General features: G+C 37.7%; 4 protein-coding genes and 1 long non-coding RNA gene across 12 annotated transcripts in view; 1 reads left to right on the plus strand and 4 right to left on the minus strand.

Annotated features, from left to right (window-relative positions):
- The window catches only part of LOC138642019 (uncharacterized), a 9,957-nt gene extending 7,760 nt beyond the window's left edge, over nt 1-2,197 (plus strand). For 2 of the 3 annotated variants that reach the window (XR_011313974.1, XR_011313976.1), the window contains exon 3: nt 1-2,197. This exon is cut by the window's left edge and continues 1,342 nt beyond it. This is a non-coding gene — a long non-coding RNA (uncharacterized lncRNA). The other variant, XR_011313975.1, reaches the window with a different exon arrangement.
- The window catches only part of HOXA3 (homeobox A3), a 46,854-nt gene that overhangs the window by 14,293 nt on the left and 5,061 nt on the right, over nt 1-27,500 (minus strand). The window contains exons 2-4 of one of the 6 annotated variants that reach the window (XM_069729901.1): nt 13,938-14,048; nt 9,717-9,874; nt 5,729-5,783 (exon numbers count right to left, since the gene is read on the minus strand). The exons of 1 other annotated variant lie outside the window; for it this stretch is intronic. The gene's annotated coding sequence lies outside the window, so the exon portion shown is untranslated. Of the gene's footprint in view, nt 1-5,728; nt 5,784-9,716; nt 9,875-13,937; nt 14,049-20,539; nt 20,560-27,500 lie in introns of those variants that run through there. 4 more of the 6 variants (XM_069729902.1, XM_069729900.1, XM_069729903.1 and 1 more) reach the window with 4 other exon arrangements.
- On the minus strand, nt 10,430-12,284 carry HOXA4 (homeobox A4). Its single transcript, XM_069729910.1, has 2 exons — nt 11,728-12,284; nt 10,430-11,440 (listed from the first exon to the last, which is right to left on the minus strand). The coding sequence occupies exons 1-2, from the start codon at nt 12,170-12,172 to the stop codon at nt 11,127-11,129; spliced, it is 759 nt and encodes a 252-aa protein (XP_069586011.1). The 5' UTR covers nt 12,173-12,284; the 3' UTR covers nt 10,430-11,126.
- On the minus strand, nt 21,356-24,079 carry HOXA5 (homeobox A5). Its single transcript, XM_069729907.1, has 2 exons — nt 22,818-24,079; nt 21,356-22,342 (listed from the first exon to the last, which is right to left on the minus strand). Exons 1-2 carry the CDS (start codon nt 23,662-23,664, stop codon nt 22,092-22,094), a joined length of 1,098 nt encoding a protein of 365 aa, XP_069586008.1. The 5' UTR covers nt 23,665-24,079; the 3' UTR covers nt 21,356-22,091.
- HOXA6 (homeobox A6) overlaps nt 24,200-27,500 on the minus strand; it is a 3,419-nt gene continuing 118 nt past the window's right edge. Inside the window, exons 1-2 of the mRNA XM_069729911.1 lie at nt 26,702-27,500; nt 24,200-25,138 (exon numbers count right to left, since the gene is read on the minus strand). The exon at nt 26,702-27,500 is cut by the window's right edge and continues 118 nt beyond it. Coding sequence (XP_069586012.1) covers nt 24,867-25,138; nt 26,702-27,137 — 708 coding nt within the window. The 5' untranslated portion in view covers nt 27,138-27,500 and the 3' untranslated portion in view covers nt 24,200-24,866. The remainder of the gene's footprint in view (nt 25,139-26,701) is intronic.

Consider the following 27,500-nt stretch of genomic DNA (forward strand, 5'->3'; position numbering starts at 1 on the left):
CACAGAAGAAACTAAAGGGCCTTTAATTACCTGACAAATGCAATACTGGCCTCTCCTTCAAGAATTTGTTTTTGTTCATACTATCATGTATGAGCTTGAATCTAATAGTGAGATGATTCTGAAAAATCTTGAGTCTTTTGAGACACTTCTGCACAACGATGGCTTACGCATTTCCTATAGCATAGGTGTAGCCACAAAATTACAGGGTACTCCTTATGGTCAACCTCTGCAAATGACTCTCTTGGTCATTCACTTAGGCTGTCTTCTGAAATATGGTCGATAGATAGATAGATAGATAGATAGATAGATAGATAGATAGATAGATAGATAGATAGATATAGACGATAGATAGATAGATAGATAGATAGATAGATAGATAGATAGATAGATAGATAGATAGATAGATAGATAGATAGATAGATATAGATGATAGATAGATAGATAGATAGATAGATAGATAGATAGATAGATAGATAGATAGATAGATAGATAGATAACAGATAGCTAGATAGATATATAGATTTTAGATATAGATAAATAGATGGACGATAGATAGATAATAGATAGATAACAGATATATATATATATAGATAGATAGATAGATAGATAATAGATAGATAGATAGATAGATAGATAGATAGATAGATAGATAGATAGATAGATAGATAGATGATAGATAGAGATAGATAGATTATGGATAGATAGATGATAGATAATAGAGAGATAGATAGATAATATATAGATGATAGATAGATAGATAGATTATAGATAGATAGATAGATAGATGATAGATAGAGATAGATAGATTATGGATAGATAGATAGATAACAGATAATAGAGAGATAGATAGATAGATAATATATAGATGATAGATATGAGATAGATAGATAGATAGATAGATAGATAGATAGATAGATAGATAGATAGATAGATAGATAGACAGATATGGGATAGACACACACACATTATATCTAGATATTAGTACTCCGAGAGACTATGTCATATTTATAATATGGGAACACTCCAAAATCCACATTGCGCCCATGAGAGCGAATATAACCGATTTTCTGGCTCAGGCGTGTCATTTTGAGACTAGTTAATGAATATCTTGAATAGAATGGACCAGAGAACAAAAAAACGCCTCATGGCAGGAAAGGGGCACAAAATTAATGGATATATGGTCAGTTGTGGAGAACCTCGGCAGAGACAAAGATCAGTAGTAATCTTTTCCTGGAGCTGATCATGTGAAAAGAGAAACAAAAAAAACTTTTTTAGTATTGGAAGTTACATGAAAATGAAGATTTTTTTTTTTCTGTTTGGAGTTCGAGATGGCTTTAGTGTCTGTGAATTATACACCAGCTCACCTCATATATCTCTCTGTCTTCCAGAAATCGAAGATGGAAGCAGGTTTACTGGAATCGGCTGAAGATAAATCAATGTTCCAGGATGGAATCACAGTGGATCATATTCATTCGGTTTACTTTGGGGAATTTCTGGATTGAGACTTGACTTCAATGTTCTGCACAGTTTATAAAGTTGCTTGCAACATGGGGATAATGTCAATCTATCCATCCACTGTAATATTCTGGTCACCGTGTATTTATATAGAGAGTTTGGACCTTAGCTCCTACAGAAGGTAATCAAGTCTGCCACCAAAACGATGGATTTAGTAGGATTTATATTATTTTGCTTTTACAGGCAGAAGTGCAAATCCGTGCAAACCTCCTGAGCACGAGGTACAGCAGCCGCACTAACAATGAGGCCTTTCTCTGATTATTTTCTAGAATGGAGGAGAGAGGATTTACAGGCGTGAGAGGGAAGCTGGAAACTTTTATATTATTCTATTGTACCATTTAAACATATAAGTGTGAATATGAGAATATCTGCAAACAATATGTACATATTGTCATACATAGAAATAAAGAAAGATAGATAGAAATTCGAAAGTTTACTTTATTTCCATTCTATCTATCTATCTATCTATCTATCTATCTATCTATCTATCTATCTATCTATCTATCTATCTATCTATCTATCTATCTATCTATCTATCCCTATCATCATTTTTCTCTATCTGAGTAAAAGTGAAAATAACTCGGAAATTGCCATTTTTTATTGTAGAAATAAACTTACTTTGTGCTTTAAGTTTGCCATTTGGGTACATGACCCTTGAAATAAAGTAAATCTGTTATAACAACGGCATTGTGACCCCCATTTATTTACTTAAAATTAAAAAAAAAACTGTAATATAACTTTTGCCACATGAAAATATAGCTGTAGATTTACATGTCATGCTATTTTATACTGATAAATAAAAGGTTTACTTTCCATCATGATGCGATTCTATCATAAGTTAAGAAATATATTACTTCTTTCGAAGTTTCTTTAAATTTACAGCCCATGATTAGTGGGACAGGTGTGAACAAGGCAAATCAATAAACATGTCAGCAGGGGCACTTACTGCTTGGTGTATAGGAGATTTTATTACTGGTTTAAATATCATTAAGGAAAGAAAACAGCACATTTGAGTAGTAAAAGTGTAAATGCAAAAATGTGTTTCTTAAAGCACAATGACATCATAAAGGCTATGATCACTGCATGGAATAGTCAAATGTGCAGTAAATGGTTTTAAGATTTCACTACAGACCTTTGCCCCAAACAAACTAACATCATGCAAATGTAATATCTCCCAGAACAGAGAAAACACATCTGCACTGAGCAGCTTCAGGAAACTTCCTATTTGGATGTCAACTTGAGAATGGCAGATAAATCACCACGCTGAACCCTTTGTCCTGTTGAATTGCTAACACTTCACATGCTCAGGGCCTCCTAAAATATCACCATTTCCATTTGTCTGCATGCAAAGATACTTAATAAATAAAAGTGAAAATATTTATTTTATATCGATATTGTAATGACAAATGCCACTGAGTTTTTTTTTTTTTTTTTTACAAGCAGAATGTATATGGGGATATTAAATAATAAATCGAAGAAAGAAAGAAAGAAAGAAAGAAAGAAAGAAAGAAAGAAAGAAAGAAAACATATAAACAGCCTTTTTCCAGGCATAGATACATTCAAAGCCTCCAAGGTTATCATCAAAACCTATTGCATAAAAAAAATTGGGGGGCAGCCTCCAAAGTCAGATGATGGGAGAAAAAAATTCCAATGGGCTGATTAAAATCAGGGTGTCTTTTTTTCTTCATCATCTGACTCTGGAATCGTACCCCCATTTTTTAGGTTTAGTTAGATAGACAAACTGACAGACTGACTGACTGACAGACAGACAGACAGACAGACAGACAGATAGATAGATAGATAGATAGATAGATAGATAGATAGATAGATAGATAGATAGATAGATAGATAGAGTAATATATAATAGATAGGATTGGATATATAGAACCTGCTTCTAAAACATGTTTTGTTAATACAACTGTTTTCAAGAAGAATTAGAGGTGTTCTATCAGAACAAGACAACTAATGGTTCTGGTATGTGATAATATATTCACTTTTCCTCCAGCCTTGCAGACATGAATAATCAGCAATATGCTTTTTGACCAAATGAGTATACTGTATACAGGTTTGTACTGAGATGACTTTATCTCCTGATTTTTATCTTTGGAGTGGTTTACTATGAAAAATGTCTACTTTCTTCTCCCAGAAATGCTACTTGTAAAAAAAATCTATGTGCCATCTCTCTGTACACACACACACACACACACACACACACACACACACACACACACACACACACACACACACACACACACACACACACACACACACATACACACACACCTTTTAGAGATGCATGCATAGAGTTACCCACACAGTCACACACATTAGCACCCATACACTCACTCACACATATTAGCACACACACACATTAACACACGCTCTAAAGACACATGCCTAGAATAACCCCCACACACATTAGCACATACACTCGCTCACACATATTAGCACACACACATAGTAGCACACATACACTCAAAAACACACATTAGCCCACACACGTTACCACACACACACTCACTCACACACATTAGCACACACATTAGCACACATACACTCACTCACACACATTAGCACACACACGCTCTAAAGATGCATATGGAGAATAACCCACACACACTCACATACATTCACACACATTAGCACACACTCACTCACACACATTAGCTCACACACACATAAGCACACATACACTCACTCACTCACACACACACATTAGCACTCACTCACACACATTAGCACACACTCACATTAGCACACACACACATTAGGACACACACTCACACACATTAACACACACTCACTCACACACACATTAGCACACATACACTCACTCACACACATTAGCACACACACGCTCTAAAGATGCATACAGAGAATAACCCACACACTCTCACATACATTCACACACATTAGCACACACTCACTCACACACATTAGCTCACACACATAAGCACACATGCACTCACTCACACACATTAGCAGACACACTCACACACATTAGGACACACACTCACACACATTAACACACACACTCACTCACACACACATCAGCACACATACACTCACTCACTCACACGCACACATTAGCATACACACACATTAACACACACACTCACACATACATTAGCACACACACTCTAAAGATGCATACATAGAATAACCCACACACTCTTACATATGTTCACACACATTAGCATGCACACATTAACATAGATTCACACACATACACACATTAGCAAGCACCCACATACACTCTCACACACATGCGCACACACAGACTCACACACACCTGCATTTTTTACGTTAAGTGCATGCATGTTCCTCTTCATCCAGACAATTACGCACAACATTGCTGTGGGTGACTTGGCGCAACAGAGGGACAAATCAACAGTCTCCAGTGCAAGGATGCACATGGAAAATGGAATGAGTTAATATTGACAGTTCCCAATTAGCTGGAGGTGTGCAGTTATGAAGATTCAAAGCAATAATAACAAAACCCATTTAATTGCAATGACACTTTCATTATTTATCTCTATAATTTTTTTTTTGCCATTTTAATGCCTTAATTTAATACATAAAATACATAAAACGTTCAGATCAATGAGACGTGAAGATGGATGGTGTCATTTGCTGCTCCAGTGCTAGTGTGGAGTTCTTCTACTGTAAAGCCCTAGTAAACAGCACACCCAACCTTATGTGACTTGTGACCCAAGTTGAGGCGATCTTACAATATTCTATACTAAATACTTAAAGGGCAGACATATCAGATACATGAAATAACAGTTCCTTACTTACACAAGTCAAAAAAGTGGAGGGAAACGGATATCAGAGTGGATCTCCCTATGTAAGAGCAGTTGTGAGGCCAGATGGCTTCTTGCGTCAAGAAAGAACACAATGCAGCGCTTTTCTTTACGACCATGTCCGTCTATGAAGGCCAGAAAAGTGCAAAAAGTGCGCAAAAATATAATCGGTTCTTTCCATGCCAGGCAAACAGACTGGACACAAACCAAGACATCAACCCTCACGATAAAAAAAAAAAAGTTGCTCATGAACAAACTGGCATTCTCCTATCAGTAAAGCTTTACCGAGTAGGTAGAATATTAAGGAGCTAGTGCTGCCCATACACAATCATCACCTTGCACAATCCACTCAAATCCACACTAGAATGCTACAAAATGCACCTACAACATGAAATTGTCCTTATACTTACAGAAATTCTATCGTTTCATCCCAGCCAGCTAGGGGTTGGTGAGTTATGCTGGGACCTGTGGTTTCAGAATACATGATAAGCCACAGATTTTGTCTTTATATTCCATTGCAACATCCTATCTCAATAACATTTCTTATGAATTAGTGATTGCATATAAACCCTGCCCTATCCAAGAAATAGACTAAAGATAACAACTTCCAAAATGTCATCACGTTAACTGTGCATTAGCACCAAAAGATGGGTCCTATTGACAGAATTATACAGCTTTAAATTAAGATCTTATCTCAACATAAAGCAAAAAGCAATGCCAACCTCACCGATGAGTTATCAAAGAGTCCATGTTATTACACATCAGCACTGTAGCTCCTTATAGAAAGTAGAAGCAGCCTCAGCTCATTTGAGTATGTATACTTTCCCTTGAAGTTGACTGATTATTTAGCCATTTAAATCCTTGCTGTTGATTGCTGGGAATATATATCAAATATCACCAGTATGGAGAAGCTACATGTGAAGTGTAATGTGAGAGCAATGGTTTTCATGTGTTATGAACTGTATGTGTGGGGCACTTTGCTGGCAATATTTATATACTTGTGTTCAAGTGATCCAGTTATGAAAAGATCTATGTGGATAGGCAGGGCGGGGCAGATTATGATTTGCCTATATGGGTTGCTGCCATGAAATAGGAGAAACTGAAAGAAGGAATGAGGGAGAAATAGAAAAAGGTTAGAATGACATGAAGGCATATTGTGTATTTGACTGTAAAATACTGAAAATGAGTGGAAAGAAACTATGAGACGAGAGAAAAAGAAGAAGAAGAAAATAAAAAGAGTTGAGAAATTCATAAAACCTTGACCCAAAATGAAACTACAGTTCACATCAGTATGAGAGAATAAGTGAAGGAGACATTGAGAATAGGGAGGGATGGGGATAGAAAAAGAATTCAGCTATGGGGTGAAGAAAAGAGTCTAAATAGTAAATAGTTGAAGAAGGGAGTGAAAAAAACATAGATTAGTATAGATAGATAGATAGATAGAGATAGATAGATAGATAGATTAGATAGATAGATAGATAGATAGATAGATAGATAGATAGATAGATAGATAGATAGATAGATAGATAGACAGATAGATAATAGATATAGATATTGTATAGATAGGTAGATAGGGATACACAGAAATAGATGATAGATAATAGATAGATAGATAGATAGATAGATAGATAGATAGATAGATAATAGATGATAGATAGTTAGATAGATAATAGATAGATGGATGGATGGATGGATGGATGAATACATAGATAGATAGAATAGATAGATAGATAGATAGATAGATAGATAGATAGATAGATAGATAGATAGATAGATAGAATAGATAGGTAGATAGATAGATGATATATAATAGATAGATAATACATAGATGATAGATAATAGATAGATAAGTAGATAGATGATAGATAGATAGATAGATAGATAGATAGATAGATAGATAGATAATATATAGATGATAGATAATAGATAGATAGCTAGGTAAATAGATAGATAGATAGATAGATAGATAATAGATGGATAGGTAGATAGATTATAGATAAGAGATAGATCGATAGATAGATAATAGATAGATGATAGATAATAGATAGATAGATGATAGATAGATAATATAAATAGATCGATAGATGATAGGTAGATAGATCTGTATAAATAGACAGACAAATGTGAAAGTGAAAAGAAAAAGCCTGTATGATCAAACATGAAGGATGGAAAATTACTAAAACATACAGTGGAAATTAGAAATAAAGTATAAGTAGGAGAGAGAAATTAAAAAGGAGATTAAAGGGAGAATAAAGTAAGAGGAGGAGAAAAAAAGATGATGATGTTGTGTAATAGAGACAGGGTAAATAAAATGAAATAAGCACAGTGGGGGGGGGGGGGGGGGGGGCTGATATTTTATCCTTATGCATTAATTACATTATTTAGTACATGGCAAATATTACATACACAAATATATATCTCAACCTCCTGGATAGTTCAGCTGCAGTAGGGAGCCATGTTCTGTTGTATTACTCATATGTTACCACATTGATAGAATACACAGTAAGCCTGTGCCCAGTGCCAATCAGAATAGCAGGGCATTCTACCTCTCTCAGAATGGCAGGGCATTCTACCTCTCTCAGAATGGCAGGGCATTCTACCTCTCTCAGAATGGCAGGGCATTCTACCTCTCTCATAATGGCAGGGCATTCTACCTCTCTCAGAATGGCAGGGCATTCTACCTCTCTCAGAATGGCAGGGCATTCTACCTCTCTCAGAATGGCAGGGCATTCTACCTCTCTCAGAATGGCAGGGCATTCTACCTCTCTCAGAATGGCAGGGCATTCTACCTCTCTCAGAATGGCAGGGCATTCTACCTCTCTCAGAATGGCAGGGCATTCTACCTCTCTCAGAATGGCAGGGCATTCTACCTCTCTCAGAATGGCAGGGCATTCTACCTCTCTCAGAATGGCAGGGCATTCTACCTCTCTCAGAATGGCAGGGCATTCTACCTCTCTCAGAATGGCAGGGCATTCTACCTCTCTCAGAATGGCAGGGCATTCTACCTCTCTCAGAATGGCAGGGCATTCTACCTCTCTCAGAATGGCAGGGCATTCTACCTCTCTCAGAATGGCAGGGCATTCTACCTCTCTCAGAATGGCAGGGCATTCTACCTCTCTCAGAATGGCAGGGCATTCTACCTCTCTCAGAATGGCAGGGCATTCTACCTCTCTCAGAATGGCAGGGCATTCTACCTCTCTCAGAATGGCAGGGCATTCTACCTCTCTCAGAATGGCAGGGCATTCTACCTCTCTCAGAATGGCAGGGCATTCTACCTCTCTCAGAATGGCAGGGCATTCTACCTCTCTCAGAATGGCAGGGCATTCTACCTCTCTCATAATGGCAGGGCATTCTACCTCTCTCAGAATGGCAGGGCATTCTACCTCTCTCATAATGGCAGGGCATTCTACCTCTCTCAGAATGGCAGGGCATTCTACCTCTCTCATAATGGCAGGGCATTCTACCTCTCTCAGAATGGCAGGGCATTCTACCTCTCTCAGAATGGCAGGGCATTCTACCTCTCTCAGAATGGCAGGGCATTCTACCTCTCTCATAATGGCAGGGCATTCTACCTCTCTCAGAATGGCAGGGCATTCTACCTCTCTCAGAATGGCAGGGCATTCTACCTCTCTCAGAATGGCAGGGCATTCTACCTCTCTCAGAATGGCAGGGCATTCTACCTCTCTCATAATGGCAGGGCATTCTACCTCTCTCAGAATGGCAGGGCATTCTACCTATCGCCTACAGCTATGTGCAGTCCTTTTCTCTGTGTGCTATCCTATTTCTAAACACAATACAAATAATACATCGTTCACTTAAACTCTGGTTAGAAACTATTTCAAAAGCAAGATGTCAAATCTTAGGAATTCAGATCAATTAGCATCTGGATGCACCAGAGGCAAACCAGTGATCTGGGGAGATAGCCCTATTGCTTCAAGGAACCTATCTGACATATTTCTTGAGGCCAACCCTTGCTTCAAATATTTGATATGACCAATACAATTACTCTTACTCTTTTCCTTTTGCAAACGCACAATTTGCCAGGTTTACATGAAAAGATGGTTCGTTTTACATGGAACTCTACACTAAAGGTCAAGGGTTTGAGGGTCAGCTTGCATCTTCGAAAAAAAAAAAAACCTCAATAGACAGAAACCGTGTCCTCTGGATGAACTCTGGTTGCCTTAGCAAAGGGTAGACTATGTGACAGGACAAAGAACAAACAATAAATGGAAGGGTAAAGGGATAGAAGATAAGGAAAATTATATATATATATATATATATATATATATATATATATATATATATATATATATATATAGTAAAAGAACTCTCATCATTGCAAGTCATAAAAAGTGCAAAAGATACAGTGGTAAATAAAGCGTCCTAATGCATAGGTACCTTGAAGTGCTGGAAGTGTCTGCGGATCTACCCGGCCTCAAGGCTCATAAGGAATATGTTTAGGTTCATTAAAGGTATATCCAACAGAGGTGGCGTCACTTTCTTTAGAAATGCCATGGCTTCTGTGATTTTTTTCCAAATGTAATCCTTAGGAAAGTCTGGTAAGGTACAAATAAGCCATAAGTTAAAATTATATTATATTGTTACATATGTTATATTAAAAGCAAGAATGGAATGCTACTGCTACTTCCACCACCACCACCACCACTACTACTGCTAATTATAATAACAATAATATCAGATTTTTAGCAAGCAAAATTATTGAGGGTTCACCATGTGAGTTAATAGAAACTACTTAGGGTACTGGCGATATTATGAAATATTTAATGGCTGCTTTCCATATGGTTCATAAATATTGCAGTGTCAGGCATCTTTATAGCTTAGTAATTCTTTTTAATACTGTGCACACATTAAACACACACGTAGGGAATATACATATATACATACACACATATAGCCCCATAAACATATATATGTACTAAACACATGGCAGTCTCCTGCAATACATTTCCTCTGGAGATATAACATTAAACTCTTTACCCCTATAACACCAGCTGGTCACTTTTTGGTTGCTGATGGGGTAACTTCTGAGGCCCCATATGTTCTAGCATGCAGCATTGCTAGGTTCAATACTAAACAAGTTTAGAAACGTCTGTTTTTGAAATCTTTAATTTTGACAGAATATTCTTGGCGTTTAGCACCACAACAATACAGCACAAAGTCCACGACATGTACCACCACTGTATCTACAACGTATTCTCGCCTTTCAGACTATCAAAGGCCTTCTACAGAAATCCCAACACAGGGAAAGTGTCGAGCATACACTGATGTCAAAGGTAGGGAGGGCTAAGCAGGCAGAAGTTATCTTGTGTCTACAGAAATGCTTTTGCCTATCTAGTATTTACAAAACCGACTCATTTCTTCCTCAATAAACCATTAAATAAATCATTACAACTGTTTTAGTTTTTGTTTTCTTAAATACCCACAGCTATACGTATATGTGTCATATATAAGTCCATACTTTTATCACATAATATCCCATAAATGCATCTGTGACGTATGTGTCTTGTATACAAAATAGTTATTTCTACCTATGTAGACACTGAACTATATGTAAATATTCATGTACACATATGCACCCTTAGCTTTTTTTATACGTATACAATCAAGTTCCATAAATAGAGCAAGAAAAGTCTCCATCCATTTCCTTGTTTATATGAACAATTGTCCAGGTAGGAGCAAGGACTTTGTATCCAACAGTATAATTGAAATTGTTTCTTTTTTTTTTTTTCCTTCCATAGTCATTTGGTCCAAGTGATTACCAGCAATTGGATCAATGCCATTCAAGCCTTATAATAGGGGGGTGGTGGCCCCATCTGTGTGCTGGTGACCCTGTGCTTTGGACTGCTGGCTTGTGGCTGATGGGTTTGCAGAGCGCATCTTAGTGTTGGGCAGTTTGTGGTCTTTCTTCCACTTCATCCTTCGGTTCTGGAACCAGATCTTGACCTGACGTTCGGACAAGCACAGAGTGTGGGCGATCTCTATCCTCCGGCGCCTGGTGAGGTAGCGGTTAAAGTGGAACTCCTTCTCCAGCTCCAGTACTTGCTGCCTGGTGTACGCAGTCCGGGACCTTTTGGGTTCCCCGCCGGTATAGTGTGGGTTAACTGAGCAGAAGGAAGAGAAAAGCAATGGGACATAATCATTAAATAATGACTTCGCACCATTGTTCATATAAAGGAGGAACAGAACAAATCCCAGGCTACTGACAATACACCAAACAATGGAGTCTATTGGGATGGGGCTTGAGTTAAAGGGGAGCCTTAAAGGCGTATGGCCCAGGCATTTATGGCATCAGTCATTACCTGCCATACAGATGGGCTCCAATAAGGATGGTGTCCCCCAAGCCCTGGCCAAGAATGACCCCACCACACCTTGCTGGGATGTCACTTACTTGTGTTGCAGTGTATTTTCTTCATCCAGGGGTAGACCACCGGTTCTTTGCTGCATTTGAGGCCAGCAGCAGCACTCTTCTCGGGATGGATGCCGTCAGTGGAGCCTCCCGTGGGCTCGCAGAGCTGCGGTGCTGCTGGTGGAGGCTGCTGCCTGAGGACGTGGCTCTGCAGCAGCTGCGGAGGCTGGCTGTGCCCTTTAATGCCCTCCTGGGCGCCCCCAGGCTCCTGGCTGGCCGAGAGGTGGCTGTATCCATAGGGGGCTTCAGCATAGCCGCCCGCACCTTGGTAGAGACCCTCAGGAGCAGCCTCGTACCCGGGCTCCCTCGGCCGCTCGTAGTATTCTGGAGACTGGTTGTGCAAGTAGTTGCTTTGGGCATATTCTTCGCAGGGTGGGAATTTCGGCTCGATGTAGTTGGAGTTTATCAAAAACGAACTCATGGCCATTAATTTGTGCAAGTGCAACAAAAAATACTAATTTTTCTCGCGTTGTCGTTTTTCTGTTCTGCACAAAACCCTCCTACTCCCTGTCAAGTGTGCAAAGTTACACACCCATGTGACTGGGCCAGCCAATCAGTGCTCCGCTCTGCACCCCGGATAAGGAAGCACCAGAATGATAAATGCACTGCAAGTCACCCCTTATAGACTCCACTGCAGCTGGAACATCATCAGACTAAAATCCCTGCCACAGATCCAGAGGACAGCAGCAGGGATCAATACTAATCCCAATCAGATCACACCAGCGCCTATAATGTGTCCTCACATTAGTAATGATCGCCTGTGTGCAGCCTGCCCTGGAGGAAGCTGTCCTGTGCTGCTCTATGGACCCCTCTGCATGGAGCCCCTGAGGTCGTGCTATGGTAGAAGCACTAATGTCAGTATTCACTCTGTGGGTCAGCCCTGCTAACATGTTTGTATGTCACCTATAATCTTTATGTTATCTCACTAACACAATGCACTTAGATGAGCAATGACTCCACTGCAGAATAGCAAGCTGCAGGACATTATAGCACTGTATAGAATCCTATTAATGCAGTGATCCTAGGATGTGTCTTATTCAGAACCTGGGGTCTGTGCTGTAAATATATATATATATATATATATATATATATATATATATATATATATATATATATATAATTGTGGCACTGGATGGTCTGTAGGATATGTATAGTCACCATCGTGGCTGTAGGATGCAGCCTATATCCAGCCATCAACCAACTAGTAAATGAAGCTCTGTTTATGTGTGATTAAAGCTAAAACTGTATCCAGACATCAACACTGTAAAGCCATTGCTGTGTATTTAGGATGCACAGATATATAAAGATCACTATATGGGAGTATATACTAATGATATCCACTTTGTTTTACCAGTATATACCAGTTTAGTCACATGCAAATACTGCTTTTATTTTCCAACTGTACAGCAATCACTGGCCTTCATGTATTCACACATGACATCTCTTGGTGCCGTAAATAACCTGATGTTCAGGGGTAAACTCCCTGTGGCACAGATAACAACCATGGCAGAGTGTGAGACATGGCAGAGCTGTATATACTTCCCTGATAACTCACATGGGGATCAGGAGGCAGCAGCTGACTTTACATTTGGTCTAAGCATATTGGCTGTGCAAATAATCCTGGCATCAGGTAAAAACAGGACTCGAATGTGCCTATTTTACTAGAGAAATCCAGGCTGTATTTTATTTTATTTTTATTTGAAGAAGTCGAATATGACACTTCTAGTCCACATGTTGCTAGAGGAGAGAGGGAGAGCTGATAGAAGGCAGTGTACAGTGTCCTGTGTGGTCACTCCTGGACATTAGTGCATGCTCTCTCTGGGCATTATAGATAATGCATTATTAATAGGGCTGACAGTATAATCGTATTGTTTATAACAGCTAGAAAAAAAATGAGTGAAATGTAGCTGTGCAACCACAATTTACAAGTCAATGCTGCCTGGCCTGCCATAGATCCGAGAAAGAAAGAAAGAGAAAAAGAAAGAAAGAAAGAGAAAAAGAAAGAAAGAAAGAGAAAAAGAAAGAAAGAGGGACAGCACGCTATCATGCTACTAAATGCTATTATTTGTGCAAACTATTATCATAATTGGTTGAGTATATATATATATATATATATATATATATATATATATATATATATATATACTGTATAGCTATTATTAGTGCATTAAATAAAAACAGGAGGCATTTACCTTGCTATGTGAAGCAGAAAGAGAGCAGATGGCGAACTTTCATTCATTTGCATTCTGTAGAGCAATGGGGTGAGGATTTCTACAAAATGTTCTTTTTCCTGATTCCCTGACCTACAACACACAGAAAAGAAACATGTATGTGAGATTCAGCTCTTTAAGCTAAAAGGGAGGAGATTACAGCGTCAAGTATTAGGAAAAAAATAGTGATTACACATTGGTACTTCCCCGATGGTTATCTATCTATCTATCTATCTATCTATCTATCTATCTATCTATCTATCTATCTATCTATCTATCTATCTATTATCTATCTCATGTCTATCTATCTATCTATCTATCTATCTATCTATCTATCTATCTATCTATCTATCTATCTATCTATCTATCTATCTATCTATCTGTATCATCTAGGTATGTGTAGTGAAGCTTAGTTTACTGAGTGTAAGTGTTACAAATAACACGATTTTTATTTACCAACAGGCTTACAATGAATTATGTCGCACTCAGTTCAGACTTAAAACAGATTGATACAAATATAGCTATAGTCTAGTATTTACTGTAATATGAAGTATACCATACAGATTGTTCACATATAGTTCTGCAAAATCTGAGGATTAGCCTGTGAGCGCCCTGTGGTTGGCACTTACTGGAAGTACAATATAGGCAAATGTGCTTTTAATGTGGGTGCAAAATGCCTGAAAGTGACTATGTAAATTTCAAAAGGCCTGTTTAGTTGTCTTTGAGGTTTTGTTATCATTAAGAATTGAGCCAAGACCACCAGGCGTTATCTCACTAGAAGACATTTAAACATTTTCCTGCAAGATTTATGGTTAACTAAACTCTGCCACAAAGAAGCAAATCAGCTCTGCTCAAAACAGTGGTGTGCTCACATTTATTAGGAAGGAAAATATTCCTGTTCTTCGTATACAAATGTAACAGTTAATAATCTTCAAAAATGAATAACAATCTCCACTATAATAGCAATATTAATTTAATCAGTAAGAACACATACCTGTTAACATAAAGCTTCGCTCTATGTAGTTATTGTTATAAATATAAAACTTATAATAAAAAAAAGAATAAAAAGAGACTTATTATTTCCACAAATATATAAATATATATTTGCAAATAAATGCTTATAACTGTGTGTGTGTATATATATATATATATATATATATATATGTGTGTGTGTGTGTGTGTGTGTGTGTGTGTGTGTGTGTGTGTGTGTGTGTGTGTTGTGTGTGTGTGTGTTGTGTGTGTGTGTGTTGTGTGTGTGTGTGTGTGTGTGTGTAGTGTGTGTGCTGTGTGTGATGTGTGCTGTGTGTAGTGTGTGTGTGTGTGTGTGGTGTGTGTGTGTGTGTAGTGTGTGAGGGTGTGTGTGGTGTGTGTGTGTGTGTGTGTGTGTGTGTGTGTGTGTGTGTGTGGTGTGTGCAGTGTGTGTGTGTGTGTTGTGTATATGTAGTAGTGTAACCTTTTTTTTTTCTACCTTGTTTTTCTTTTCAGTGTTTGGTTGTGTTTCTTTCGATAGAAATTTGCCCCTTTTTTTGTACAAGCGCCTGGGTGTTGGTTTCAAAGTGACCGAGAAGTGACACTGGGCGCATTTGGTTTGGTATTAATCTTCCCATTGACAGTCTTTGTTAAATAAGGAGCCTTGCAGTTCACCAGGCGACATTTTCATATTTGTTAGACTCGCTGACCTGAGGTTCACCTCGGCCTTGGACTTAGCTTTTCTAAAAGGTCCAGCAAGTGTCTTTTAGACAGCAGGGAGTTTCTAGCAGGTCACTTCTTGTGACAGAAAATTAAGAATAAATTATGGAAAAGTACACATTACAGGGGTTATGAAATGCATCACTCTTGTGGGTCGGGATTCTGAGGAAGCCTAGTGACCTCACTGGAGGAGGCTGTGGGCAAGGGCCTCACTATCAGAGCTTGACAATGCTTTTTGCTTTCTTACAATATTATTTCACTATATAGACTAAACTTGTACTTGTTCTTCATTCTGAATGACGCGTAAGAGAAATTAACTATTATACAGCGCAATCATTACCAAAAAGGAAAATCCTGTCCTAATTTACGAAATCTGGAAACATTTAATTCGTGATTAATGATTGGTCAGGAAGTTGGTAACAACCTCACATCAACTATGCAAAAAGTGCCTGGAAACAAACAAAGAAAAAATCTTCCAATACTGATAGCAAGACATTTTTTTGCCGTCAAATGCATTATAACTTCATTTAAAAAAAAAAAAAAATATATATATATATATATATATATATATATATATATATATATTTCCATTAAATATGAGAGATTTGTTATCTCAGTTGTAAGAATTTTACTAAACCTCCATCTGTAAATTACAAATGTGTAAAATATTATAATGTGCAATAACTAAATATCTAATAAAAAATCCAAGTTCCTGCCCTCATACTTCTTTGATGAAATAAATGTGAAATTACTATTAATAAAGTGTAGCTATTATTATTATTTAGGAAATATGTGATACATATCTATCGATTTGTCTATCCATGTACACATAGGGGACTGAATCTGTATATATATATATATATATATATATATATATATATATATATATATATATATATATATATATATATATATATATATATATATATATATATATATATACATATACATATACACATATCGGCCTAGAAGAGGTCCTCAGCAAAACGTTGCCATTACAGGGACATTAATAATCCACTTTATATCCAACCGTACTGCATTGGGAGTGACGCCTCCATTATTGCTGTATATATATACATATACAAATGTATATATACAAATATATATATATATATATATATATATAAATATATATATATATATATATATATATATAAGCAGTTTGTATACCGTCAGAAATTAATTAAAAAATTATGCGTAGGATATAATAGTATGCTGGCAACATGTATGGTCGCGTTTTTCTTGTTTAATACAGCATATTTTGAAGTAGTGTGCTTTGTTAAATGGTATTATTTTTGTATTTGTAATATTGTTTAAATGTAAGTTTCCTTCCTGGAATAAAACATTGACTATTGCAACTTTCTGCTGTGAGTTTTTTTTCCTACCTACTCCATATGGAACAACTTCTTTCAGACCATAGTGTGGATGGCTTCAGATGAAATACAGCTCCTACCGCTGAAAGGAATCATTTTTCTATCCTTGCATTGGTAATTAGGGTCATTTAAGCGCTAGAGTTCAACAGGAGTCCAGTCTATGATGCTAGGGGAACGCAAAACACTCTTTATCTTTTGTGCTGATGGGCAGAATGTCCACTATATAACATTGACATCCAACTTTGTCTGGATAGATGATGGCTTGGAGCAGCGCAAAGACTCAACTTTTGACCTCCAACTTTTTGACCCCCTGGTACACTATGCATGCACAGGCTCATAGGATCCCATACAACCCAGCACACACATACACTTATATTTATCTAGGAATACACAAAAGCTCGTGCTGCTGTATTACTAATATAGCTTAATATTTTATGCTGGTGTGATATATATATATATTATTAAAGTGTACTAAACATATGCAAAACCATTAAAGGACAATGATAATAGAGCTGCCCATGAAACCTATTATTACAATTCTACAAGAGTCTGCTGATCCAACTTGCAAATTAGGGTTTCATTGCTGATTGCTTTATGTTCTCTGAAAGAGTTTCTTATAAGAAAAAAAAGTAGGAAGGAGAAGGGAAAAAGCTTGCCTAGCATAGTGTTGTCGGTGAACTTGGTCTGAAGCGAGCTCTGCTGGTGATACTAAGCTTTGCAGATTTATCTTTCTCTGCATTTACTTAACCTGGCAGTGAACTGAGGGAGCTGTGATTTGTTAAGCTCTGACAGTCTTCACCTTAAGCGAGGGCTGCTCCACAGAATTGCAATTGTTTGAACAGCAACGTTGAGTAAATATTATTTTCAAATAAATAATGATAAAAAATGTATATTTGGAACAAAATAATTTGAAAAAAGTAAAATAAAATTATAATTATTTAAACCTTGCTATGTTTAATACAACAGTGTGCATGGCAGGTACAATTCTATCACTAATTCAACTTTTCAGCAAAATTATTGAAAAGTCTGATAGATAGATAGATAGATAGATAGATAGATAGATAGATAGATAGATAGATAATAGATAGATAGATAGATAGATAGATAACTAGAAAGATAGATGATAGATAGAACAATTATGCTTTTGCATTTCTTAAAAAATTGTATTTTTTAACCCATTCAAAATGTATCAACCCTTATATTTCATATGAACAAACAACAATGAACAATGTACATATATCAGAGCTTTCTATCAGTATATAGAAAGTATTTATATATATTTTTTTACAAATTATATTGTCAAACATTGTACCAACTGTATACAAATTATCTATTCTTTAGAAAAAAAAAAGTATATGGCAAACTAATAAATAAGTTAATTACTTAATTATTAATAATAAAAAAAAATATTTGGATAGTTTAACGACAATTGTGAGATGAGCTGAACATGAACAATGGACACCAATATGTTTAGTTAGAAAAGTGTAGTTAATATTTATTTTTAAAAATCTCAGCCTTTACAAGATGTATGAGTGACACACACATATTATACACAGACACACGTATACATATGCACAGACATATATATACACACATATACACACATGCACACGCTCAAACATTTTAACATTTTCTTGTGCTACTAAATTAGGATTAGCTAGTGAGATGTATACTCAATGTGGATATACTGAAAATTCCATATTGGTCTATCTTGCCTTCATATCAATCTATCTATACATCTATCTATTTCCTGAAATAAATAAAGTGGGAAATATAGATGAATACAAGTAAACAGATCATATATACTATATAAGTAGGAATGTATACAGCTATATTAATAAATTATATAAAATAGATATATTAGAGAAGGAAGGATGGATAGATAGATAGATAGATAGATAGATAGATAGATAGATAGATAGATAGATAGATAGATAGATAAATAGATAGATAGATAATAGATAGATAGATGATTAGGTGGATGGATGATTAGATGATACAAGGACAGTTGATTGGAACAGACAGCTACAAGATCAATTATATTTAGAAACATGTAAATATTTATTAAGATTAAAAAGCAAGAGAAGGAAAAGAAAGAAAGAAAAAATGTAGATGGAAAAAGACAGATACAGACAAAAAAAAAAGAGACAAAAGGAAAATACATATAGATGGGTAAGTAGAAAATAGATAGATAGATAGATAGATAGATAGATAGATAGATAGATAGATAGATAGATAGATAGATAATTAGGTGGATGGATGATTAGATGATACAAGGACAGTTGATTGGAACAGACAACTACAGGAGCCATTAAATTGTAGTTAGAAACATGCAAATATTTATTAAGATTAAAAAGCAAGAGAAGGAAAGAAAGAAAGTAGACAGAAAGAGACAGATACAGACAAAAAAGAAATAAAAGGAAAGCACATATAGATGAGTAAGTAGAAGATAAATAGATATTAGATAGATATAGATATTAGATAGATATCACACACACACACACACACACACACACACACACACACACACACACACACACACACACACACACATTATTTTGCTAACGCACCAGTAAAAATATAGCAACAGTAGTTGCAATTTCGTCGTTAGGAGTAACAGAGCCCCTGAGAAGCCCCTTTGTGGCAGTTATATTGGGGTAATATTTTATGCTAATTTGGATGCTAAAGAAATCCAGAAAACAATAATAGAGCGGAAGGGAAACACTGACCAAATGTTCCTAGTGTCAGTGCCATAAAAGTTTATGACTTGTTTGAACTTTCGCCCAGAGATAAAAAAAAAAAACACGAACTATCAGTTCCTAAATCTACTGATGTACTAAGAACTGACCGGGTTACCTGCAGTTGGAGATGGAGAAGTTTGGTTCTCACCCAGGACCTCACACACAATTATCCCAAACACTTCTCCTTTGTGGATTTCTAAATAAAGGTGAAGTTCCAGCTCTGAATCTCAAAGTGTAATGTCAGATCCCAGATGTCCTCGTGTGCTAATGACAGTGTGAACACACTATGGACACTAACAGTGTGTGAAGTGAACACACAGCTGGGGCCTATCCAAAGTCTTCCCCAGAAACATCGCCTGTATCTTCAGGGGAATTGCACTTTCTTTCTGGGCTCCCTTTGATATTGGCCACTTTCGCTCTTGGACAGATAAGGACCTGGTTGAGCTGAATAGTGTTTATTAGAAGGTAAGTACCAGCCTGGTGTGACTGGTCTTCAAAGGATATGCAGAAGTGGAGACGGCAGCTCTGGGAATCAGTTCTTGACTTTTTTTTTTTTTAATGCAAACCCAACATCTAAACACTTAATAGACCTGTATGACTAGTCAGTATAAAATAAACAACTTGAATATTGTTATAGTTGGCTATCATTACACTATAGAGGTAATATGGTGGGGCATGCCTGGAGGAAAGGGTCAGATAGACCAAGTATACCACAGCACAATGAGAGCTAAACATGCAGAATATTAAATGTCACATGTGCAGAAGTTCATGTAGAACTCACCTTAAATTGCAAGTTAGTAGATATCATACCAAGGTGAGGAGCTCTGGGCTACAGAGAGCTGCCACGACAAGGTGATGCTTGCAAGCCTGGTGTGTCCTACTAGAAGCCAAGTGATGTCCAGCATGAGTGAGATTATATGATATGTGGTATATAATGTTGGACGTCTACTCCCCAAAACCATAAAACTTACTTTAATAGCCCCACGTGACATTTTATAGCCAGTGAGCCTATCTGTCTGTGCTATGGAGGATTTTACGATCTAATTCATAGACAAAACCCTATTCATTTGGCAACCAAATGTCACATAGCCGGAACTGAGGCTTATAAAGTTTACTGTTATATAACTTAGGGAAGACAAGAATGTAAGCATTTAGCAAAGGGAGCTCTTTCCATTTCCATTTCAGGCTGAGAGGAGTTACAGTCAAGCTCAGGTAAGGTAAGTCCAAGCCTGAAAGATCTGGGGGAACTTATTGGAACCCATCTAGAATCAGAATGCAGACACTACCTTACATAGTAAATGACTGAGAATGGTTTCTTTAAGATAACAGTTATTAGATTCCCCTAAAAAAAGGTAAACAAAATAGAAAAAAGTTACCTATTGTCTGAAAATTAAAACCCAGCTTAAGTAGTCACATTTTTTTTACCTATGTACATGATACCATTATACTTTATACGTATCATTTCTCACACCATTGCTACAATTTAAATTAAATTAAGTCATTATTGTGCATTTGTAATTTTTCCACCAGTAACATCACCAATAACACAAGTTTCCATATATATGTGTATATATAATTAATCAAACAAACAGCTGCCACCCCAAATAATGATTGGAACACAAACATCTGTATTTTCAGTAGAAAGTTTATTTTTTTTCCAGTCATATTTTTTCATGAAAAAAATTACAAAAAAAAAAAAATATATAGCAATTGCTTAAACAGCCAAGCTGGACTATATCGTTTAACTTTCTGAACAAACACATAATATTACATATACTTAGCTGCCAGTGCAGCCACTTTACAAGAGGTCGTGCAGAGTCATCATGAGATACAAAAAGGCACAGCTAGGACAGACTGCTGGGGATCACAGTTTGTGTCACTACTCACCACATTAACAACACAAGTCACCTCTACAACATAGTATTCACATAGGTAGTATTATCTGGAAATGTAGGTAGACGCTTTGTAGTATTCAAACATAGTTACACTTCACAAACATTTACAGCTTCTTCTTTTTTTTTTTCTTTTTTTTTTGCAAAATTGAATGCAACACAGAACGTTAGAAATAAACAGGTTTTTTTTTGTTCTGTTACTTCAAGTAACACTTAGCGTTTTACATAGTCAAATAAGTTAAAACATTTACAATTGTCAAGACATTGCCATCCAAAACCAAACATATACATAAAGCAGCTGCAGCTATATTCCTCCGGCTGAAAGGGGGTCATCAAGGACTGGATAGTATATTGGGGGGGACAAAACAGGTTTCTTCACTGAAGTCACACACAAGAGTCCTAGAAAGTCTATGGTGACAATATTGTAACACTTGGGCACATCTATGGGCGGAATGCCCCCCCTGCAGCCGCCATGCTCATACTTTTCAGCTTATTATCCTTTTTCCATTTCATCCTTCTGTTCTGAAACCATATTTTGATTTGTCTCTCGGATAGGCACAGGGCATGGGCGATCTCGATCCTCCTTCGGCGAGTCAGGTATCTATTAAAATGGAATTCTTTCTCCAGCTCCAGAGTTTGGTAGCGAGTGTAAGCTGTCCTAGCCCTCTTCCCCTCTGGTCCTCCTATATTATCTACAACAACAACAAAATAATAATAATAATAATAATAATAAAAAGGACATCAGGCAATTAGTTCAACAAATATTAAGACGATCGCTCAGTTTGACACAATTCGGGTCTAATTAAGGATGGGTTCATTCGATGCATCTAATTAGGATCGTGTAAAATATCAAATAATATAAGGCACATTAATAATGCAGGTCTGGCTATAATAACACACAGATACTAAACTTGATAGAATGTCCTACATTCTACTGAGCTCGGGAATGAATGTGCAGGCGATAGAGGCGATAACTGTACACATATATAAATGTAGAATTAGATGCTTTTTTAACCCTTTAAATATAAAGTCTAGGAAGGTTTCTATAGCCATAAATAGGTGTACATTGATGAGCCCCTGAAAGTTGCCTTCTGCCTCCCCCCACCACCCACACACATCCTACAGGTACTGAATGGTGGAGATAGAGTAAGGAGAAGACGTATTTACCATGACTTATGTGCAGCTTTCTCATCCAGGGGTAGATCTGGGGCTGCACTGAGGATGCAGGGCTCTGGCCGTTCTGTGAACCTGCCTGCTCGCTGCTGGCTGGGGTGTCATCTTCAGCACCAGAGGAGGAAGCCCCCAGCCCTTCTCTGCTGAGGCTGGCACTGGTGCTGCTGGTGCTGCTGCTGCCATTGGACGTGCTGGTGCTGCTGCTGCTGGAGTTACTTAGAGAGTTTTTGACTCCTTGGTGACTCTCGCTGACAGGCGGGGTGGGCACAGCGGTGCAGGGCAGAGGGTCAGGTGGGCTTGGAGAGTGTGAAGACCCTGCAGGTTGGCTATACCTTGGCTCTGCAGAGGAGCTTGGGTTGGGTGGGTAGTTTCTTGCTCTGTCATTGGCACTAAAGTGGTTGGCTGGTGTTCGCCCAACGCTGAGGTCCATGCCATTGTAGCCGTATCCGTACCTGCTGGAATGCATGCCTGCTGAATCCCTGTATTGCTCGTTCACCGAGCTGTGATCTCCATAATTATGTAACTGGTAGTCCGGGCCATTTGGATAGCGACCGCAAAATGAGTTTACAAAATAAGAGCTCATTTGTTTTTTGATATGTGTGTGCTTGATTTGTGGCTCTGGGTCGTTTTGTGCGTCTATAGCACCCTTGCACAATTTATGATGAATTATGGAAATGACTGGGACATGTACTTGGTTCCCTCCTACGTAGGCACCCAAATATGGGGTACGACTTGGAATCACGTGCTTTTGTTGTCCAGTCGTAAATCCTGCCTGATGACCTCTAGAGGTAAACTGGTGCATGAGTGGGGGAGCTGGGAGGATGCTGGAGGGGGCGAGCATCCCTGCGCGCTCCCGCAGCTGGCGGCATACTTTTGCTCAGACTCTAGCGCCACCGTCTGGTCACTTCGCTGTTATTACAGGTCTCTTCACAGAGTGAAAAAAAAAAAAAGGGGACTGCAGGGCCGGGGTCGAATTGAGGTTACATCCCATTACAGAAAAATTATTGCATTCCCCTCACAGCTTCCATTAGTGAATACCAAATGTACCGGCTCAAGCAGCCACAGTTCACAAACAAGCAGATTAATACCGAGAAATTGCACCATAAATGCTGTTGTTGCTATTTATTCCAAAATAAACTTATTTTCTACCTTAAATATTTATATATATAACCTATAAGTCTGTAATGGCTGGAAATATAGAAACAGACTGAAAGGAAATCGGTAGCCTCTCACAGCACTGACGTGACCTTAGCAGATCGATAATATTTTAGGAATGTTATAGTTTATTTTTCTATTAGCTAAACTAGGTATAATAATTGTATTCCATGTTTTTTTTTTTCTTCATTAAGGATAATGTGAAAATGTAAAATAAAATATATAGACAATGAAACGTATTTATTTCCTCATTGTAACAATGACATCATAGATGAAATTCAATGTAATAATTTAATAAACAAATGAAATATAATTCCCTAAAAGAGATTCTTAGATTGCAATAGATTTGGGGGCATTTTCTCTTCTGCAGCCTGTGTGTAGAGATTCCTATGATAAGCAGTCGTCAGAATCTCAGCCATGCTCTCACTGCGTTTCCTTTTTCAGCACGATCGTTGCCTTGTAATCCCGGGTAGCAACAATGAGAGGCTGTAAATATTATAGTTACATTTGCAGTGCAGCTGACAGTGACATTCTGTTCAGACACTGCAGAAAACAGGATGACCTCAGATTTCCGGAGTCTTTTTCTCCTTCTTTGTGCACAGTTTTGTGGCAGATATGGCTGCAGACTGTAATAACTGCACGAGCGGGTTATAATAATAAGACTGGTGCCCCTTGTTTTGTGGGTTAATTCAATTGCATCCATTGCTTAAAATCACACATGAACGTTTTGCATATTTATATACATTTTTTTTTTCATGAGAATGATATTTATGTTTCGCTAAAAATGACATGGTCCCGGCTATGTAGTAAAATGGGTGCAGAGATCAGATGGGCATGACAATAGTATGGAAGGTGTGGGCACAGGGTGAATAAGGGGAGGCCTGCTGACTAAGTGCTGCTGTCAGTGACTTGATTGTCCTCTGTTGGGTCACTGTTTGGCTGTGAGGAATGAATAATCTTACTTTCTTTCTTCCATTTCATCCTTCTATTCTGGAACCAGATTTTAATTTGTCTTTCTGTTAAGCACAATGCATTTGCTATTTCAATCCTTCTCCTCCTGGTCAGATATCTATTAAAATGGAATTCTTTCTCCAGTTCTAGAGTCTGGTACCTGGTGTATGTCTGCCTGCCCCTCCTGCTGTGGTTCCCATACACTGTACCTGCAAAACAAAAAACCCACAGGGTTAAAAATCAACACAGTGTGCAAGGACATTGTAGACACACGTCCATCCCCGAGCCTGGCAGGGTACAGAGCCCTACATTGTGTAGGAGATGCAGTTACAACATGTCAGTGTCACATAGAAGCGAGAAAAGAATAGGAATGTCCTTCCTATATAATGGTGTACACAAACACAATGCTTCGTGTGCTGAATATGGAAGTAGTGTTTATAATATATGTCTGTAAAAAAAAAAACGTATTGCTCACGGAACATGTGTAGTCTCTGTGTAGTCTCTGTGTAAATGTTTTATTTCGGGCTGAATTGTAAATGAGAGAAAATGTATTAAAGTGGAAAATGTGTTTAAAGTGAGAAAATGTTTCCATTTTACAATGCAGGAAAGCAAATGTGTTCAGATCAATCTTTTGTCATAATTATTTAGCCAGACACATATTAAACATATGTATATGTATGTGTCTGTATGTGTGTGTGTATATATATATATATATATATATATATATATATATATATATTGTTCGTGTGCACATGTATATGTGGTATCCATAGGCGGAGTGCATTTACATATATGTATATAGATAAATATGTGTGTGTGTATATATATATATATATATATATATATATATATACATGTGTGTGTGTGTTCGTGTACACATGTATATGTTGTATCCATAGGTGGAGTATATATGTACATATATATATATGTGTGTGTGTGTGTGTGTGTGTGTGTGTGTGTGTGTGTGTGTGTGTGTGTGTGTGTGTGTGTGTGTGTGTATATAAAAATATTTAGAATTGAGAGTCCTCAGTGCTTGATACCTTTTTATGGCTAACTGAAAAGATGGTAACAAATTGCAAGCTTTCGAGACTACACAGGTCTCTTCATCAGGCACAGACAGTTTTCAGTTAGCCATTAAAAGGTATCAACTACTGAGGACTCTCAATTCTAAATATTTTTCTATCCACTGGCTAACACATGTATCATTCTTGTTTGTGGATAGAAACAGATATTTGTGTGCTGAAAACTCTTTTATATATAGAGAGAGAGAGAGAGAGAGAGAGAGAGAGAGAGAGAGAGAGAGAGACACACACACAATGTATATGTGTGTGTCAGTGTGTGTATATACAAACAGATGTTTATACATTTTATATATACACACCATGTCTATGTGTGTATTTGTGGCTGTGTGTATATACAAACAAACAGGTATGTGTGTATAATATATATATATATATATACATATACATATGTGTGTGTGTATATGTGTGTGTGTGTATATATGTGTGTGTATATGTGTGTGTATATATATATATATATACATACATAAGAAGTACTGTATATCTGCATGCATATAGTCCAGATATACAATGCATGCATTTCTGACTATATAAGGGAGATGCATGCAATCAGGAGGCTGGGTCGTATTCATTATGATAGAACTATATGGAAAAAAAATATTAATAATATAAAAATAAGTAAATCTATCTGTTTCCATATAGTTGTGCCTCCTGCCTGCATACATCCCCCACTTGCCTGTATTGGGGACTCACCAGTGCAGGAGTTGGCTCTCTGCATCCAGGGGTACACATGGCTGCTATACTTCCGGTCCGGGGAGTCTTCGGTGCCCCCTTTGCTCTGTGTATTGGGGGCTCGGTACTGCTGCTCCGCGGTGTACTGCAGGTAGTCCCCCGCACTGGCCCTCTTGCTGGCCGGGTAGGTGTTGGGGCTGCCGCCCTCTTTGTCCGGATAGAAGCATGTCGTCCCATAGTCATAGGAGCTTCGGTTGCAGGCAATGACTGTGTTAGATTGCTGGTAGAAACAGGGCGAAGAATAAGACTTCTCCTGGAGGGGACTTGTCCCATAAGAACCTGGAAAATGCCTCAGAGCCTCATAACCAGAGGAGTAGAGAGGGATCTGACCCACAAACGAGTCCTGGCCATTGGGCAGGCTCCCAGCAAAAGTGCTATTCACAAAGTACGAACTCATTGGCTCCGCACCCTCTAGTCCGGTGATTTGTTGTGTATTAGAACATCCAGCTATAACTATTAGTAGTCATCGAACTGGTTTGTTTCTGGATGGCCAGGAGCCAAAAGCGACACAGGCAAATATAAGCAGCTGATCATTCAGTAGCCAATAGGAAGGAGTGCTGAGGGTGCTCCCCTGGGATGGGGACTGAGCCTGCAAACTTCCAAGCTTCCCATCCCAGCCCTATATGTAACAGAAATATATATATACATCACACTGCATGGAGGTGAGGGCTGAGATCCTTCACTGCAGCAATTGTCTGCAATTTCCTATATATGACCCACGTCGGTGCATAAGAATCCAGCACATAATGAAGAGAGATAA

Source organism: Ranitomeya imitator, chromosome 6, assembly GCF_032444005.1.
Source record: "Ranitomeya imitator isolate aRanImi1 chromosome 6, aRanImi1.pri, whole genome shotgun sequence".
NCBI classification, from domain to species: domain Eukaryota; kingdom Metazoa; phylum Chordata; class Amphibia; order Anura; family Dendrobatidae; genus Ranitomeya; species Ranitomeya imitator.

What these genes read in the sequence shown, in the direction of transcription:
- HOXA4 (XM_069729910.1), bottom strand. Translation starts at nt 12,172, where the DNA reads ATGGCCATGAGTTCGTTTTTGATAAACTCCAACTACATCGAGCCGAAA. An exon ending in GAAAATACACTGCAACACAA is followed by an intron (nt 11,441 to 11,727) that starts GTAAGTGACATC and finishes CCTTCTGCTCAG; the next exon opens with TTAACCCACACTATACCGGC.
- HOXA5 (XM_069729907.1), bottom strand. Translation starts at nt 23,664, where the DNA reads ATGCTCGCCCCCTCCAGCATCCTCCCAGCTCCCCCACTCATGCACCAG. An exon ending in AAAGCTGCACATAAGTCATG is followed by an intron (nt 22,343 to 22,817) that starts GTAAATACGTCT and finishes TTGTTGTTGTAG; the next exon opens with ATAATATAGGAGGACCAGAG.